Here is a 16,471-nt window from a genome sequence, read left to right as displayed (position 1 = left end):
ACTTTCAAGAACTTTCTCCTATCTCCCAACTGCATCTCTGGAGCTCGGGCAGTGATCTTTGGGTTCTTCTTTACCTCTCTCACCAAGTCTCTTCTCCCCCAATTGCTCAGTTTGGCCGGACGGCCAGCTCTAGGAAGGGTTCTGGTCATCCCAAACATCTTCCATTTAAGGATTATGGAGGCCACTGTGTTCTTAGGAACGGTAAGTGCAGCAGAAATTGTTTTGTAACCTTGGCCACATCGGTGCCTTGCCAGAATTCTGTCTCTGAGCTCTTCAGGCAGTTCCTTTGACCTCATGATTCTCATTTGCTCTGACATGCACTGTGAGCTGTAAAGTCTTATATAGACAAGGGTGTGGTTTTCCTAATCAAGTCCAATCAGTATAATCCAACACAGCTGGACTCCAATGAAGATGTAGAACCATCTCAAGGATGATCAGAAGAAATGGACAGCAGCCGAGTTAAATATATGAGTGTCACAGCAAAGGGTCTGAAGACTTAGGGCGGTGATATTACAGTTTTTCTTTTTTAATCTGTAAAAATTTCAACAATTAAATTTTTGCTGTCAATATGGGGTGCTGTGTGTACATTGAGGAACAAATAAAACATGATTTTAGCAAATGGCTGCAATGTAATAGAGTGAAAAATTTAATACTTTCCGTACCCTCTGTATAAAGAAGTTGGGAAAGGTTTGGGATCACAAACTTCTGAATTGTCTTTGAAACTACAAAACCGTTTTATTGATGTCGTGGCGTTTTAATTCCAGGATATACCACTTGAGGGCATCGTATCAAAATTGTGAATATTTTTACATTAGTGTAAAGTTATTCAAAAAGCGCCAGAAAAAAATGACACTCATATTACTTTTTTCTCTGAGGAAAAAAAAACGACTATTCCTAAAATATGACTTTTCTAACGACCTTGCTCTCATATTCTGATTTATTTTAATTTTGAAAGAAAAAAATCTTATTGTGCGCTGTTTTCTTGAAAAAAAAAAAAAAAAAGCAGCTTATCAATTTCTCGTTTGACAAAAAATGCAACTTTGTTATACACTGCACCTTTTTCTTTTGGGAAAAAAAATATCGTAAAATTTCACTTTTCTTAAAAAAAAAAAAAAGACCTCATATTCCCCTCCTTTTCCTGGAAAGAATTTGACTTTATTCTTCTGCCACAGAATTATACTTGGGCCCAATAACATTGTCATATGTCAGCAGTTTCAATGTCAATTCATTTAATCAGTTATAAAACTTAATTTTGGAAATTTTCCGCAAGAAAATTGACAGCGACGTTTTTGTCGCTGGAGAGTCCAATCAGCTCAGCACTGAAAAAGCTCACAACCACGACAGGAAATATTTGCACATTGTGTGGCAATTCCTTTCATAGTGTTACTGTCCAATGAAAAACTTCAAACTTTAAAATTTGCCCCCCAAATAAAATTCTCTCTGAAAATATACATAATTAAAAAAAACATTCCTTTGGTTAAAAAAAAAAAAAGTTCAGCAATATTTCCACATCAATGACGTCATTGATCAGCTGCGCAAAAGACATTAACTCCGTGTCACCGTGTGCACAGTATATTTAAATCCAAAAGGTAGTTTATTTTTAGCCTTGTCGCGTATCTTTTGACGTAGTACTGTAAATATCTGACGGCCAATGAAGTTATTTAAAAAATAATAATACATCGGCGGTGTGGGACAGACAACACGTCGGAGACAGGCAACATGTAATGCCCAGATCAGACTACAAGACAAATTTGCTCTTTCACGATTGCACTGTCAGACTACTGCAATAAAATCTTGTATTCCGATACCACTGCATCCCGTTTTTTACGATCATTGGGCTTTATCTTCTCAACTCAAATGCGACCGGATACGGGCGCTGAAGATCAGCAATCTGTTGCAGCAACTCAGTCTCTCTCTCTCTCATTTACTTTTTCTTATTCTTCTCTCACCCACTGGGAAATTTTACAACTTCACACTTTGAGACCACCAACAGGCTGCAGGTAGAACAGCAGGCAGCCAACATAAAGGGGCTGTTACAAGACAGTTTTATTAATTATTTTTTTTATTATATAGCTTTTTTAAAAATCAGTTTTCAGTTTATATATTTAGTTTATATTTAGACTATTTTTTTAATTTAAGTACTCTATATAAGTTGGGTTTTTCTTCAGCCTTTTTGTAGTCAACATTTCCAAAGCATATTTGCACATTTCTTACTTGGGAACTTGTCATATTCTTGCTGTTGAATGAAATATACACAACTCCTAACTCTTTTTTTCTTTTTGTTGTCGTCGTTTAACTGACTCACATTCTGCTTCTTCGATTGTAGCTTACACACCTCGACAGATTCACCTCCTAACAACATGAAAACTTGACAAGTGAGAGGGAACCACACCATCATCATTCAGAAGTAGAACAAGAAAGACAACAGTCAAAGTGCGTGGTGTTCTGTAAATGCATCTGAACTTTATTTAACCTCACTTAGCACGAACATCCTCCATCTTACATGAGCTCCTAGCTACGACAGAGGCACGATAGCGACGCTGTCACGGGGAGTGAGAGAAAACGTCCGTAACTTCGACGCCACGCTGATATATTCACATGGAGGCTCAGCCGTGGTGATATTCAGTCTGATTTTTCTTCATTTTTTTTTTTTCTTCGTGATAAAACGCACCGTTTAGTGTTTACCTTTTGGTACTTTGGAGGGGGTTAGAGAACATAAAAAAAACACGTCAAAATTTTTTTAATAATACGGAACCTCCTCTTCTGCTTCATTAAAAATCAAACGACAGCAACTAAAGAAAATCAACAGTGATGTCACACGTCAGTTCAGTGTGTGTGGTGTGTCTGTGTGTTAGTTACAGCCTGATCAGTGCTTCGGTGGACACTTGATAAGGTGTGTGTGTGTGTGTGTGTGTTAATATGGGAAGAAGGAGCGAGGGGGTGAGTGTTGGTGAGGTCGCAGCGTCTCCTTGTTTTTCCATTCACATTTCTTCACATGATGCGGAGACCCTGGATAGAAGCTTCTAGACTCTGAGGAGAGGAAATAAAATACAGAAGATGGCAGCTCAGTACGGCGTGCATGTTTGTGTTTACAAAGTTCACTTATGTGTTTTACTCCATCTAGTGGTAATAAAAAGAATCATTCAATCAAACTGTGCACAATGTTACAGTGGGTTAAACTTTGTTTAAACCCAGGACAGTCCACCAGTACAGTTCCGTTGCATTTAACTTTTAAGTAAAATACATTAGCAATCAATCTTTAAGAATTGTTATTTTTTTTAATTAAGTTAAAATTTTTATTTGTATTTAATGTCCTGGTTCAAATAGAATTTTAATATTTTTCATATTAGGCACAAATAGCAATGACAAAAGCAGTCTTGAAAACAGTCCATTCGTAATTGTGTATATATTTATATATTAGGGTTGTCACTATCAAATCTTTTTAGAATCAATTGATTATTGGTCGAATAATAATCGCCCCACCCCTCCATTATTATTATTATGTTTAACTACTAACATGCATTTTATTCTAATTTATGAGTGATGGACTTCAATCATTGAACTGCATATGCTGGTACTGAGTCTATGGTATATATTTGGTGTTCAGAATTTGAGACAGCAAAATGCTAAATGCTAAACAGTTAGCAATCGCGATTAGCATTAGGCCTGGTACACACAAAAGATTTTTCCACCTTTGGCCAAACGTATACAGTCTACCAATTTAACTGCGCAGCCCTAACTGTAAATATACCAATTCTAATAGAATCAGGAAATGTATTGGTGCATTCATGGATCAAATAGCAGTAACGAATTTTGCCATTCCAGGCCTTGTTAGAAGGCCAGCAAGTTGTGCAAAAAGTACTGAAATATTTTAAAGTTGGACGACAAGCGCATCCCAAAAAATTTGAGGGTAAAATTAAGTTCACCTGTAGAGGTTATAGTGAACTTTAAGTTTATCGTGAAATTTCACCGCAAGGCCCAATATCTCAAACCTTTTGTGCATAGTGTATGTGCATACCTTAAAGTCCCAAATAGTCATGGCGCCGTCGATACCGGTGGTGCAGAACCTGCGACAGTCCCTTTTGTCTCCCTCGTAGATAGACACTTGGCTGTAAGTAAAACATGTAGGAATGACAAAATGATGCATAGCATGCTAACCCCCCCCACACACAATTTAAAGGGCACATTATGGAAAAGTGACTTATTTGCTTGTATTCAAAACCTGCCCACACATCAAGTGTGAAATTAACAACCAAGTGAATCTTCTGTTAGCTGCTTAGTACAATGGTGCTTTGACTTACAAATTTATTTTGTTCCGTGACCACGCTCGTGAAAATAGTGAAGCACTGAAATGAAAATTCTTGGATGAAAAGTAGGAAACCAAGACCGAAAACTGAAACATTATGACAATTATTAATAAAATTGCAATTATGGGTATGACGGTGTACTAAACTCACTAAAGCTCCTATTACAATATTTTTTCGTATCTGTCGATATGATGTATATCACAATATAAAACAAATCACTATTTTCTTGACATTTAACCTTTTGATTTAAATATCTATTTTCTGTCAAAGGTTGAACATGACGTGGATGTCATAACTGTGTAAGACAAATAACATTTATATATTCATAGACATGCATAATCTGACCATGCAAAAGCTTTCAAGTTTTCCAATTCATGGCCAGAGAGTTGGTAATGAGGGTCCGTTAATTTAATTACCCACTTTAATCCCTTCTTTTCAACTGCAGCAATGTCTTTTGCACTACAATTTATTTATTTACACAATGACACCGCTGGCATGAAATGCCCGAAAAGCTCGGCAGCGTGGAGTTATTTTAGTTTTGAAAAGTCTCACAAGAAACAGTAATTTCCCCACAGCTGCAGCAGTTGCATCTCTAATGTGCTGTGTGCGTCAGCCACACTTGCCATGGTTCTATTGACGCCACATGATTAGTTCAGTACGGAGCAACTTGCATTATTATCGGCTATTCGTATCATCTGTCAAAAAATGGACAGATGCAATTTATTTTGAAATATACATTATCGTTTTATTATCGCCCAGCCCTAATTAAGACATTTTGACTGATCACTGAAGAAATCCATCAGAGAGATAGCGTAAATGTTAGGAGTGGCCAAGAAATAATGTATCTTTCTTCGTCTATTTATGCCAGTGAGGCATAGTGACAGATTGTCTTCTTTTAGATGGCAGGAAGTACATACAGTCATTTATGTATCCACTTTTTGTGACATTTTTGTTTGTTGGTGTGCCGTGAGAGTTTTCAATTGTAAAATATGTGCCTTGGCTCCATAAAGGTTGGAAATCACTGGCGTAAATACAAAGGATTCACACCACAAGGTGCAAACCATTATTCAGCCTCAAAAATAGAAAGGCCAGAATTGACTTTGCCAAAAAACACCTGAAGAAGCCAGCCCAGTTCTGGAACAGCATTCTTTGGACAGATGATACTAAGATCAACCTGTACTATAATGATGGGAAGAAGAAAGTTTGGAGAAGAATTGGAACAGCTCATAATACAAAGCACACCACATCTTCTGTAAAACATGGTGGAGGCAGTAGTGATGGCATGGGCATGCATGGCTTCCAATGGTAATGGGTAACTTGTGTTTATTGATGATGTGACAAAAGACAGAAGCAGCCGGAAGAATTCTGAAGTGTATAGGGATATACTTTGCTGCATTTGGCTGAATCTGAGCAGAAAGTTGATTAACGGCTGGTACATTGATTAGCGGCTGGTACATTGATGAAGGCAGCAGCTAACCAGCTGCGAAAACTAATGTCAATTGCAGGACACATTGACCATCAACATTTCAAACATAGGTGCGGTAATAAATATGCACGCTTCAATTCGGCGACAAGCGGGTTCTTGTCTTTCCCAATGTGCCGCTCCCCGCAGCTGGGACACCTGTGAGCCTTTCTGCTTTTAGCCAGCAGCAGCTGGACAGCGGATTGAACCACTTCACGAAGCAGGGGAAAAACTAAACTATTAACACAGTTCACATACGGCAGAATGAGCACACTCACTTTAACACTCACGTGGGCAACATTAACTTAACTATTAACTATTTCAATTAGCCTTTGCGAGGTGGTGATCGGGCGGCGCGGACCCTGGAGTGGGTATCAGTACTATCTGCGCCCTTGTCAACGGCACCTCCTAGCCTGACGACAGAGGGGACCGCTCCGGCACGCGAGGCTTGCTCTTGCCATGGCGAGGGGGCTGAGCGTGCGCATGCGCGGCCGCCCATTGGCGGTTCAAAATAACAAGAAGGCGGTCTTTCTTCAGAAAGGAGATCGTGCAGGTGGAAGAGACTGACTAAAGCAGTGAAAAATACAGAGACTTTCAGCTTTCACCAAATATAGTGAGGCTGTGTTACAGGAGCATTAAATCATGCACTCGTACAAGTACGACCAAATGACATTTTTACTCGCATATGCAACCCTTTTGGTTTCTGTCCCGAATGCAACTGTGAGGTTCTCTGCCATTTTCAAGCGACTACACCGCTCAGTTCTTAAACTTTGTTTTCCACAGAGCAGAGAGAATATATGCCGGAGAGTATTTTTGTATATGTTGCTGCTCTGTGTTTTTTATAGTAGTAGAAACCTACGTGATGCTGTTCTGGTGCAGGGTGTCCAGCGTGGTGTTGCGGTCCTCAGTGGTTGCCCTCTTGTCCATGTTGCGGAAGCGCTCCATGGCGGAGATGTTCCTCTGGATGCTCTGCTTGGGCAGGTCCAGCTTGGATACGAAGGTCAGAACGCCAGCGTCGTCGCAGCGAAACAGCATAGGGCAGCAGTCGTGGCCCTGGAGGTGTGCAAAGACATACATTTTAAAAAAGGTTTCACCTTCATGTGGGCAGACACTGTATATATATGAGAGTGTGTGGAAACTTACCGCAGCTACTAGGCTGTTCTCTGTCACAAAGCAGACGCTGAGGAGAGGCAGGAACTCTGTCTTCAGCTGCAAAGGACTAAAAAGCAAAACATACTTTACAAACATTTCTAACTGTATCATTTTGTTCCGCTTGATATTATTTTTTCTCCACACAATTTAAAACTGTTTCCATGGACAGAATAACTATCAGCAATATGCAAACAACATACCAGGCAGTCTTGGAGCTGTCCACGACAGTAACTGTGCTGTCGTGGCTGACCCACGACAGGCGGTTCCCCGAGGCCGAGAAAGACACAGAGTGGACCCAACCTCCTCCTCCTAAACAAGAAGAACAGGTTCAGCTGCTTCAAATGGTGTTTGTTTTGTAAGCTCACGAGAGGGCAGACCTGCTCCTCCGAACTCTGCTAGCACAGCCCCGAAAGGCATTTTGCTGCCCCAAGGCGTCGGGCCTGGCTTCTCCTCCACCTCCTTAATGTAGGCTGAGAACACCCTGGACACCACACAGACAAAGAAACAGTCACATTATTATTTCCTGGTTGTCTGCATGAAAAATCAACAATTCCTTTGTGTTTTCCAAGGAAATATTTTCATATGCCAGTGCCTTGCTTAGTTTCATGAAGTCACCTGCACTTGAAATCACAGGACCCAGCAGCCAGCAACACGTTATTGGGGTGCCAGTCCAGACTTAGGATTGTGGAGCGGATGGGCTTCTTTATGTGCTTGCTCACCCACCTGAAATATGGAAATAGGGCAAAATGTGTGTTTTTTTTTTTTTTTTTTCATTTAAATTTTACCAGTGAAGCACACTACTCCTTACCCCTTCGTCATTAAAGCCAAGAATGTAGCAGGGCTGGGTGATATGGCCTCAAAATAAAATCTCTAATATTTTTGCACAAAAATCTGATTTCTGATTTTAATCCATTTGTTCCGCTTTGCTGATTGAAAAAGCAAATGAAAATGAAATTATTAAAAACTTACGCTTATATTTTTTCTCCCCAGCTTTAACTTAAGACTGTATTATCATTTTTATGCCCTATGGCCAAGTTATTTTTACATTTGTAAAAGAGTTAAGGAAGCGAAGACTCTTTTCACCTTTGTCATTTACCTTTAAAAGGGAGATTGAAATAATATATATTTTTTAAATGTAATTTGTGATATAAACCATTCCGAAGTATATTAGTAAAATTGTGTGGGAAAAAAAAAAATAATTCCTCTCTGGCCCCATTTTGTAACTCAAATTAGTTTTTTAAAGAAACCACCACCCCCTGATGAAAAAATATATATATTTTTTTTTATAAAAAAAAAAAAATGCCCATCCCTCATTTGATAACAAGTGGGCATAAGACTAGCAAAAAGAAGCAGAGCAAGGGACCTCAGACAGCAGAGGATTCAGAAGCAGTCAGATACATGCCAAAAAATACAACTTTAAAATGATAACATTTGGTGTTATAGTCACACTCCATTACAAATAACCCACGCTACCAACGTAGCAGCTGTGGCTAACACACAGTCTACGGTCAAATCTTACAAGCTAATTTTAAACAGAAAATTTTAATGCTAAACTTGCATTTGTAACATGATTCATTATACTTGTTAACTTTTTAAGTTGAAATTTTCATATGGTTCTTCATCTGAACAGTGGTTAATGAATTTTTACACTTGTGTGACAAACTTAAGAAAAAAACAACAACATGAATCATGACGCCATACACCAGTGGTCCCCAACCACCAGCCCGCGGACCGGGCCGTGAGGCATTGCTACCGGGCTGCAGAGCAAGAATGACCAATTTATATAATTTCTGTTGTATTGCAATTCGTGTGTCAATGGGTTTTATTTAGAAAATTGACCGGATCTTCTCCGCCACAACAGCTGCGCTTCTCAATTGACACGTCAAGACTGCACAGAAGCGCTTCCGTTTCCGGTCCCAGCAGTCGTAACAGTTAACGCTCACGCACCAAGTCCGCTCTGACACAGTCATAGGTTGCTGCTCGACACAGGCAGAACTACTTTTACGGAGTTAAAAGTCTACTTTCATTGAGGAGCTATGGAACTGCAGTCTGGTCTGGCTGCCTACAACTCCAACTCCCACTCCTGCATCACGCCCACAGTGGACGCACCATGAACGCACAAGCCAGTCCGTGAGAAAAATGCCTACTCTAAACCAGTCCGCGGTGCCAAAGAAGGTTGGGGAACACTGCCATACTCTACCCATGTCATGTATCAAAGATCATACTGTGACATGGTAGCTAAAAATATTAAAATTTTCACTTATGATATGAACATTTACACATTTGTCATTTATCTATACAGTTATGACTGTTAAAAGATTGCTAAATTGGCTTTATGGTTTATTATCAACAGTGGTTAATTTGTTTCTCACCAAAATGTTTACTTTTCATGAGGTGACTCATTACACAGTCACACATTATTTTTTAAATCTGTTTTGTTTTTACATCTTACATTTGTAGTGATTAACAGATATCTACACTTCCATGAACGAGCTAAAGTCAAAATAAGACTTGAAACAAAGGTCCCATATTTTGGCTATTTAGCTCTCCATAGAGTAACTCACTAACATGGACTTAGTATTAAAAAATGTATTTCATTTAAAAAAAAAAAAACACCTTCGTTAGCGTGCAGAAAAGGACCCTCTGACAGCTACTTATGTTTGACCCAGTTTTGTCTCCATATTTGGCTAAGACCACCGCATTTCCTCGAACTGGTTGCCTCAGTGTCGAAGACCAACTTTGTGAGAGCACACACTTATTTTGAAAGCGCTGGCTAGGGAGCGGAGAGGTAGGCGGAGATCTTCAGTAGTGACAAAGATAAGCTTGAGAAATTTGAATGACCTGATTTCACGCCTCTCAGCCAAAAAACGTCTGGAACTCAGGAATGCGTGGACAATTTTAATTCATATTTACATGTTTACTGAGGCACCATAGAGACAATATTACATCCCAAATACTAGAAAAAGTTGGTTTATCAAAATACAGGACCTTTAATTGTACAGCTAATAAAAGTTTTACAATGCCAATAGTCTGACCCTGGAACGGATTAATTTCTACAATTTCCATTATTTCCTGGTTTTATTTCCTAGAAATTAAGATAAAATGGAGAACAACCAGCATTCCACTTTAAAATCATGTTAATCAACCATAATTAAAAAGTTCCGCTGTAGGGTTTTTTGCTTTCTCACCAGTCATTCTCCGACTCAAAGTAGCAGACTGAGATGAGCCGCGCGCCGCTGCCCACCGCAAACTTGTTCTCCAGCGGGGACCACTTAACAAAGGTGGCGGCTCTGTTGATTCTGAGAATCACCAGCGTGGGCTTCCACACACCCTCCTTTTGGGACCACACGTACGCATTGCGGTCAGCGCCGCAAGTCACAATGCGGTCGCTCCTGGGGGCCCAGTCGATTCCTGCGGAGAAGTTGGCACTTCACTCTAAATGACTTTAAAGGGAACATTCATCCATTTTGTGTACCGCTTATCCTCACTAAGGTCATGGGCGTGCTGGCGCCTATCTCAGCTGACTCTGGGCGAGAGGCGGGGTAGACTGAACTGGTCCCCAGCCAATCACAGGGCACACAGACAAACAACCATTCACACTCACTTTCACACCTATGGGCAATTTAGAGTCTTCAATTAACCTACCACGCATGTTTTTGGGATGTGGGAGGAAACCGGAGTACCCGGAGAAAACCCTCGCAGACATGGGGAAAATATGCAAACTCCACACAGGCGAGGCCGGATTTGAACCCGTGTCCTCAGAACTGTGAGGCAGATGTGCCAAGCAGTCGCCCCACTGTGCTGCCTAAAGGGGACATATTTAAGGAAAATGACTTTTTAATTATTTGGATACACACAGTGGCGTCTGCTAGGATTGGGCATCGAGAATCAAGACCCAATTGGAACCGGGACTAACGTTCCGGTTCTCCCTGAACCGTTCAAATTTAAAAATTTCAGTTCCCAGTTTTGATGCCTAGTCCTCCAGCCGCGAAGAAGTAGTGGCGAAAAGCAACGAAAAAGCGGCGTAAACCAACGAAGAAGAACAGGCACGATGACGTGCTTGTGCCCAACGGCAGCGAACAAAAGTGTGTCTTAACTTTGTTAAAATGAATAACCAGTGAATGAATGAGCAGTCGCCTCAGTGCAACACTTGGAATAAGATTATATTGTGCAAAGGAGTTTTTCCCGATGTGTAGCGTCTGACACGCTCCGAGCCTCAGCCGCGCAGAGCTTCAATTAAGTCAACTCTCAGTCACTTGGGTAAGTGAAACAATAAAATACGCCTATGCCAACAATGAGACAGCTAACAAGGTAAACGGATGCTTGCACTTTTGCACTGATGGTTTTTAGAAACGTAAGCGCCGATGAGCCCCCAAAAAAGCTTAACATTCCGCTAAAACTTCACCGTAACAACTTTACATCACAATGAATTGGGACAAAATTCACATAAATGTCATCTCACATTATCACCAACACTAACCTTGTGCCTCATCGGTGGGAAGGGAAAGGAATCCGCGTTTTAGGGCATTTGGTTCCATCCATTTAAAATAAATAAATAAAACTAACAGGTGCCGTTATTTTTCGTACCAAAATGCTGAGTTCCGGTGCGTACACTTAAAAATAAAAGGCTACACGCTTAAAACCAGAAGTCAAGTTAAAACTTGCACATAGAAACCATTTGACGTGATGAAACAGAATACAGGGGAAGCTATATAGCGGTCAGTGAAGTCAACTCTCAGTCAACTGGGTGAGTGAAACAAAAAATAGTTTATAAAATAACTATTTTAACAATGCTATATTTAACTTTTAGCTGAAACGTTAATTAATGAATATTAAGTCAATTGGGTTAGTTCCACACACATTGCCTTTTAGTTCATAGGTTTGATATTGATACTGGTTATAAAGAACCTTGAGTCAAATGTTAATTTTAGTCTATGCTGCAGGCTGCTAAGAAAATGGATGTTCATAAAATGGACACCCTTTATTTAAACCATGCAAACTTTTTTGACCCAGCCCCTTAAAAGAATCAGAATAGAGAACTGTTTGGAACCGGAATCGAACTAAGGAACCGGCATCGGAACCGGAATCGCGCAAATTCAAACGATGCCCAACCCTAGTGCCTGCCCACCCATGAAGTGTGAAATTATATAACAGTGATTCTTTGGTCCGCTTCCTATTTCAGACAATGTGTCTGTGAAGTTCTCCTTCCTTGACTTAGCAACTAGGCTGGGTGAAGTGCCACCATTTTCAAGTGAAGGTCAGACTACACAGACGCACTGTCATGTCAAAGCCAAAATCTAAGCAGCGCAGCAGTGTTGGCTTCTGATAAGTGGTACATACTCAACATGTACAGCTATGTTGCTGATGTGTGGGTGTAGAGAGGTGAAAGTGTCCACTGCATGCATTGTATCCAAGGATCCGCTACAATAATTGCCAAAGTGTAGTTTGGCAGCTTGGTGATAAAGTGCTGACTCCACACTGGTAAAATATAATCAAATCTGTATGGGTAATCGCTAGGGGAAATGGGTAACTTAGCCAGCGGTGGCTTCGCACGTACCATTCATTTAAGACAAAAACTACTGATGATAAATGAATGGACGATATGTCTCCTATAAACTTTCTTAAAGGTCATACGATGAACCAAGTACCTGTAATGTGTCCATTGTGCTCCTTCAGCTCGTCAGTCTTGACCCACTGATTTCCATTCTTCTTATAAATATGAACTTCATGGTTGTTGGGGCTGATGGCAATCTCTGCGTGGGGGAAAAAAAACACAACAAGACAGTGTTAGCAGTGAGTAGATCTAAAAAAACAGCCAAACCTGTTTTCCCCCTTGCTGGAATGACAGATGGGAAGTGGTGGTGCATTCAAAGAGGGTGAGGGGAAAAGGCCAAACTGACGTGTCCTGTCGCGGTTCCACGCGTGGCAGGTGATGGGCTCCAACAAAAACTGGTGAAGGGACATCTTTTATGGGTGTGGTCCTTCGGTTCAGGGCTCTCTGTCACAAACACACACAGGCAGTGCAAACTTTTTATTAGAACTTTGTCATTCATCTTCGTGTAAAGGCAGAGTGTGGACTTCGCCTCCCGCTGATAACCAACACGCCACGGCTGACAAGACATTACAAGTGTCCATTTGATTTTATTAATACATGGGACATGTTATCGTTGAAAGCCACGCTAACCGGCTCGCATAGCTAATCGAACCGGACTGTTCAAAACATGAAACACCGCCGCAACTAACTGTCGAAAATCGCCGTTAAATTACGTTTGCGACTAATCAGTTTACCCAAAAGATGACAAAATGTACGCCCTCTGTTTGTAGAGTTTCTCTTATTTCATATTTTCATCATGAAAATAAGATTAGTAGTCCACACACGTTGAACCCTCAAATTAGCGAACCTATGATTTTCTATGGTTGCTACGTAGGCCTCACTCGTCTGAACCCGACCACGGTATTTCCTACCGAGCTAGCCCGGCGTGCTAAGTCACCTCGTCCGCTTCTCGACTTTCCGCACTCACCTTAGCCGGTAAGCTAAGCAACGCTAGCGGTGCGGCGGCGGCGTGGGAAGGGAAAGGCTCGATGACCAACGAGGGAGCCGGACGTGAATTCGCGGACTCTGGTCAGTCGACACGAATTCGTCCGGGAATGTTTGATGGGAATGTCAAGAAGACAAGCCGACGACGACGTGCGTCCAGGAACATCCGGTGACTGACTGACAGCTAGCTTAGCCTCATCACGCTAGTAGCCAGCCAGCTACAGTCAAGTGTATTGGGAGAAACAGCGCCACACATCCATATGATAGGAATTGCAGCTATACGTCAAACAGGAAATAGGCGCTGAAATGCTCTCATGTTGTGTACGGTGGGCGAGAGAGTTCAGGGCAAACGCAAAAGAGTCAAAAGACGATAAACTGTATGGGTCGGCCAAAAAGGAAAAGAAAGAAACACAGAAGGAAACTGAAGAAAGAAAGGAAGGATTGTATAAAATGAAGGAATTAAGAAGGTAGGAAGCGAGGGAGGGAGGGAGGAAGGAAGGAAGGAAGGAACGAAGTATGGAAAGAAGGAAACAACAATGGTATGAAAGGAAGGACAGGTGGAAGGTAGGAATATAGCAAGGAAGGAGAGAAGGAAGGACAGCATGAAAGGAAGGAAGGTAGGAAGTGAGGGGGGAGAAAAGAAGGGAGGAACTAAGGAAGGCAGGCAAGAAGGTAGAAAGCAAGGAATGGCGGATGAGAGGGCAGGAGGAAGGGAAATGGGAGGAAGGAATGAAAGAAGGTAAGAACATAGGAAGCTAGGAAGGAAAGAAGTGAGGGAGGGAGGGATGGAGGGACGAAGAAAGGAAAGACAAATTAATTGAGGAAGTAAGGAAGGATGGAAGGAAGGAAGGACACAATAACATGAATGGAAGGACAGCTACAAGGTCAGAAGAAAACTAGGAAGGACAGAAGGAAGGAATGTATGAAAGGAAAGAAGAGAAGGTAGGTAGGAAAGAATGAGAGTGTGAGAAAGGAAGATAAGAAGGAAAAAAGGAAGGAAAGATAATATGAAAGGGAGGGAGGTAAGAAGGTAGTAAGCAAGGAAGGATGGAAGGCAGGAAGCGAGGAAGGAAGAAAGGAAGGGAGAATGAAAGGAAGGAAAGAAGTTAAGAACTTAGGAAGAAAGGAAGGACAAATTAATTATGGAAGGAAAGAAGGGAGGAAGGAAGGATGGAAGAAAACAAGAATGGTAGAATAATAATTTGGATCCAACTGTCATTGCCAAGTACAGACCATCTCTAATTTACCATTCCTCACTCAGCATAGTACTTGCCAAAACAGTGCACATTCAGCTAAATGACGAGTTCACATCAAACACCCTTCTGCTTACTTTGTATATCAAAAAAAAAAAAAAAAAAAGCAGATTGTATATCTGCTTTTCGACCTCACCAGTGTACAGAAACAACACTCATCAAAGTTGTGAATGAGCTACACACAAACAGAGACTCCCAGAAATTATTCATACTTAAAAGGCTTGACCTCAGTGCCACTTTTGACACAGTTGACTGTACAAGTCCACTGGAGCAGCTTGAACAGTGGGTCTAAACTGGTTAAAATCCTCCCTACATGATGGCAATGGGCACTACTACATATCTATTAGGGACTTCCTATCCAACAGAAAGGCCCTCACATGGGCCAGCAATCCAACACTTGGTGAATTGTGCTTCACAATGACAGTAAGACATCGAAGGACGCGGCACAGTTATGAATGCTTGGCCGCCCCAGGCTTCGAGACTAGGAGACATCGCGATATGGACCAATCCGAGCTGATCTATTTTCCATATTTAAATTGGGGAAAATGAGTGATCCAATCAGAGTAACGCTTGCGCATGGAACCTTTAAGAAACTGCTGCTTTAGGTAGTGTGTGAAAGAGTGACTTCCTGGTCAATTCCACCACATAGATAAGTTTGACAGCAGGTTAAATGTTCAAGCAAGACTCAAGACAACTGTTAATTAGATGGTATACTGTGAGTGGGACAAAGCTGGGGAGCGTAATCATAGCAGGCAGAGAGGTAGAAATAATATAAAAGAAATGGCGCAATAGACGTTTATTTTTGTCTCTGTGATATACAGATGGCGGCACGGTGAACGACTCGTTAGCACGTCTGCCTCACAGTTCTGAGGATGGGGGTTCAAATCCTGGCCCTGCCTGTGTGGATGTGCATGTTCTCTCCATGTCTGCGAGGGTTTTCTCCGGGTACTCCGGTTTCCTCCCACATCCCAAAAACATGCATGGTAGGTTAATTGAAGACTTTAAATTGTCCGTAGGTGTGAAAGTGAGTGCGAAGGGTGGTTTGTTTATATGTGCCCTGTGATTGGCTGGCGACTAGTTCAGGGTGTACCCCGCCTCTCGCCCAAAGATAGCTGGCATAAGCTGCAGCACGCCTGCGACCCTAGTGAGGATAAGCGGTACAGAAAATGGATGGATGATATACAGACCCTTTCTTCAGAAAGAAGACAGCTAATTGTGACCTTGGGAGAGAAAATCTGTTCAAACATTATTGACATTCCACAACATGATTCCCAAAATAAGTGTTACAGGATATTATTTAAGACAATCACAGTTGATACAGAGAATTAAAATAATTGTTTTTTTGTTTTTTTTACATTTAAGTGTAGGAATAAAAAAATAATAATAATAATAATAATAATAAGAAGAAGAATGTTGCATTCTGGGTAACAAGTCTTCCAACCAATCAGAGGGGAAATTCATTTAGTCTCTTTGCTTGGCACCTGGTCAGTTTTGCAGGTGAGCCAACACTTCCACAGCAGCTGAACAACATGGAGTCCTTTGTCCACCGGGACGAGCCCTTCCCCACTCTTCCAGTTTACTACTCACCAGGTAAACAAATATTTTTTTAATGTTTTTATTTTAAATTAAAATATGAATGATTAATGACAAATGTGTATGTGTGTGCGCAGATGACAAACCAGGGCCCCAGGTGAAGATCTATCACGTTCACTCACCCCTTAGACAGCCTCCTTCTCCTCTTCCTCCTCCAGATTCTTGT

At 41.2% G+C, this 16,471-nt stretch overlaps 1 protein-coding gene across 1 annotated transcript; it reads right to left on the bottom strand.

Annotated features, from left to right (window-relative positions):
* Window positions 1-2,441: 2,441 nt before the first annotated feature.
* On the bottom strand, window positions 2,442-13,696 carry LOC133404257 (actin-related protein 2/3 complex subunit 1A). Its single transcript, XM_061679986.1, has 11 exons — window positions 13,443-13,696; window positions 12,822-12,919; window positions 12,570-12,674; window positions 10,110-10,332; window positions 7,537-7,644; window positions 7,299-7,402; window positions 7,122-7,230; window positions 6,913-6,988; window positions 6,629-6,822; window positions 4,019-4,109; window positions 2,442-3,030 (listed from the first exon to the last, which is right to left on the bottom strand). Exons 2-11 carry the CDS (start codon window positions 12,883-12,885, stop codon window positions 2,992-2,994), a joined length of 1,113 nt encoding a protein of 370 aa, XP_061535970.1. The 5' UTR covers window positions 12,886-12,919; window positions 13,443-13,696; the 3' UTR covers window positions 2,442-2,991.
* Window positions 13,697-16,471: the final 2,775 nt, after the last annotated feature.

Source organism: Phycodurus eques, chromosome 6 (genome assembly GCF_024500275.1).
Source record: "Phycodurus eques isolate BA_2022a chromosome 6, UOR_Pequ_1.1, whole genome shotgun sequence".
In the NCBI taxonomy this organism is placed as follows: Eukaryota; Metazoa; Chordata; class Actinopteri; order Syngnathiformes; family Syngnathidae; genus Phycodurus; species Phycodurus eques.
This window is presented reverse-complemented; position numbering and strand designations above follow the sequence as displayed.

Excerpts from the sequence above, each read along its gene's own strand:
- LOC133404257 (XM_061679986.1), bottom strand. The coding sequence starts at position 12,885 with ATGTCCCTTCACCAGTTTTTGTTGGAGCCCATCACCTGCCACGCGTGG. Across the intron at positions 6,989-7,121 it reads GACAGCTCCAAGACTGCCTG|TCCTTTGCAGCTGAAGACAG; the intron begins GTATGTTGTTTG and ends TTTGCTTTTTAG. Across the intron at positions 6,823-6,912 it reads AGAACAGCCTAGTAGCTGCG|GGCCACGACTGCTGCCCTAT; the intron begins GTAAGTTTCCAC and ends GCACACCTCCAG.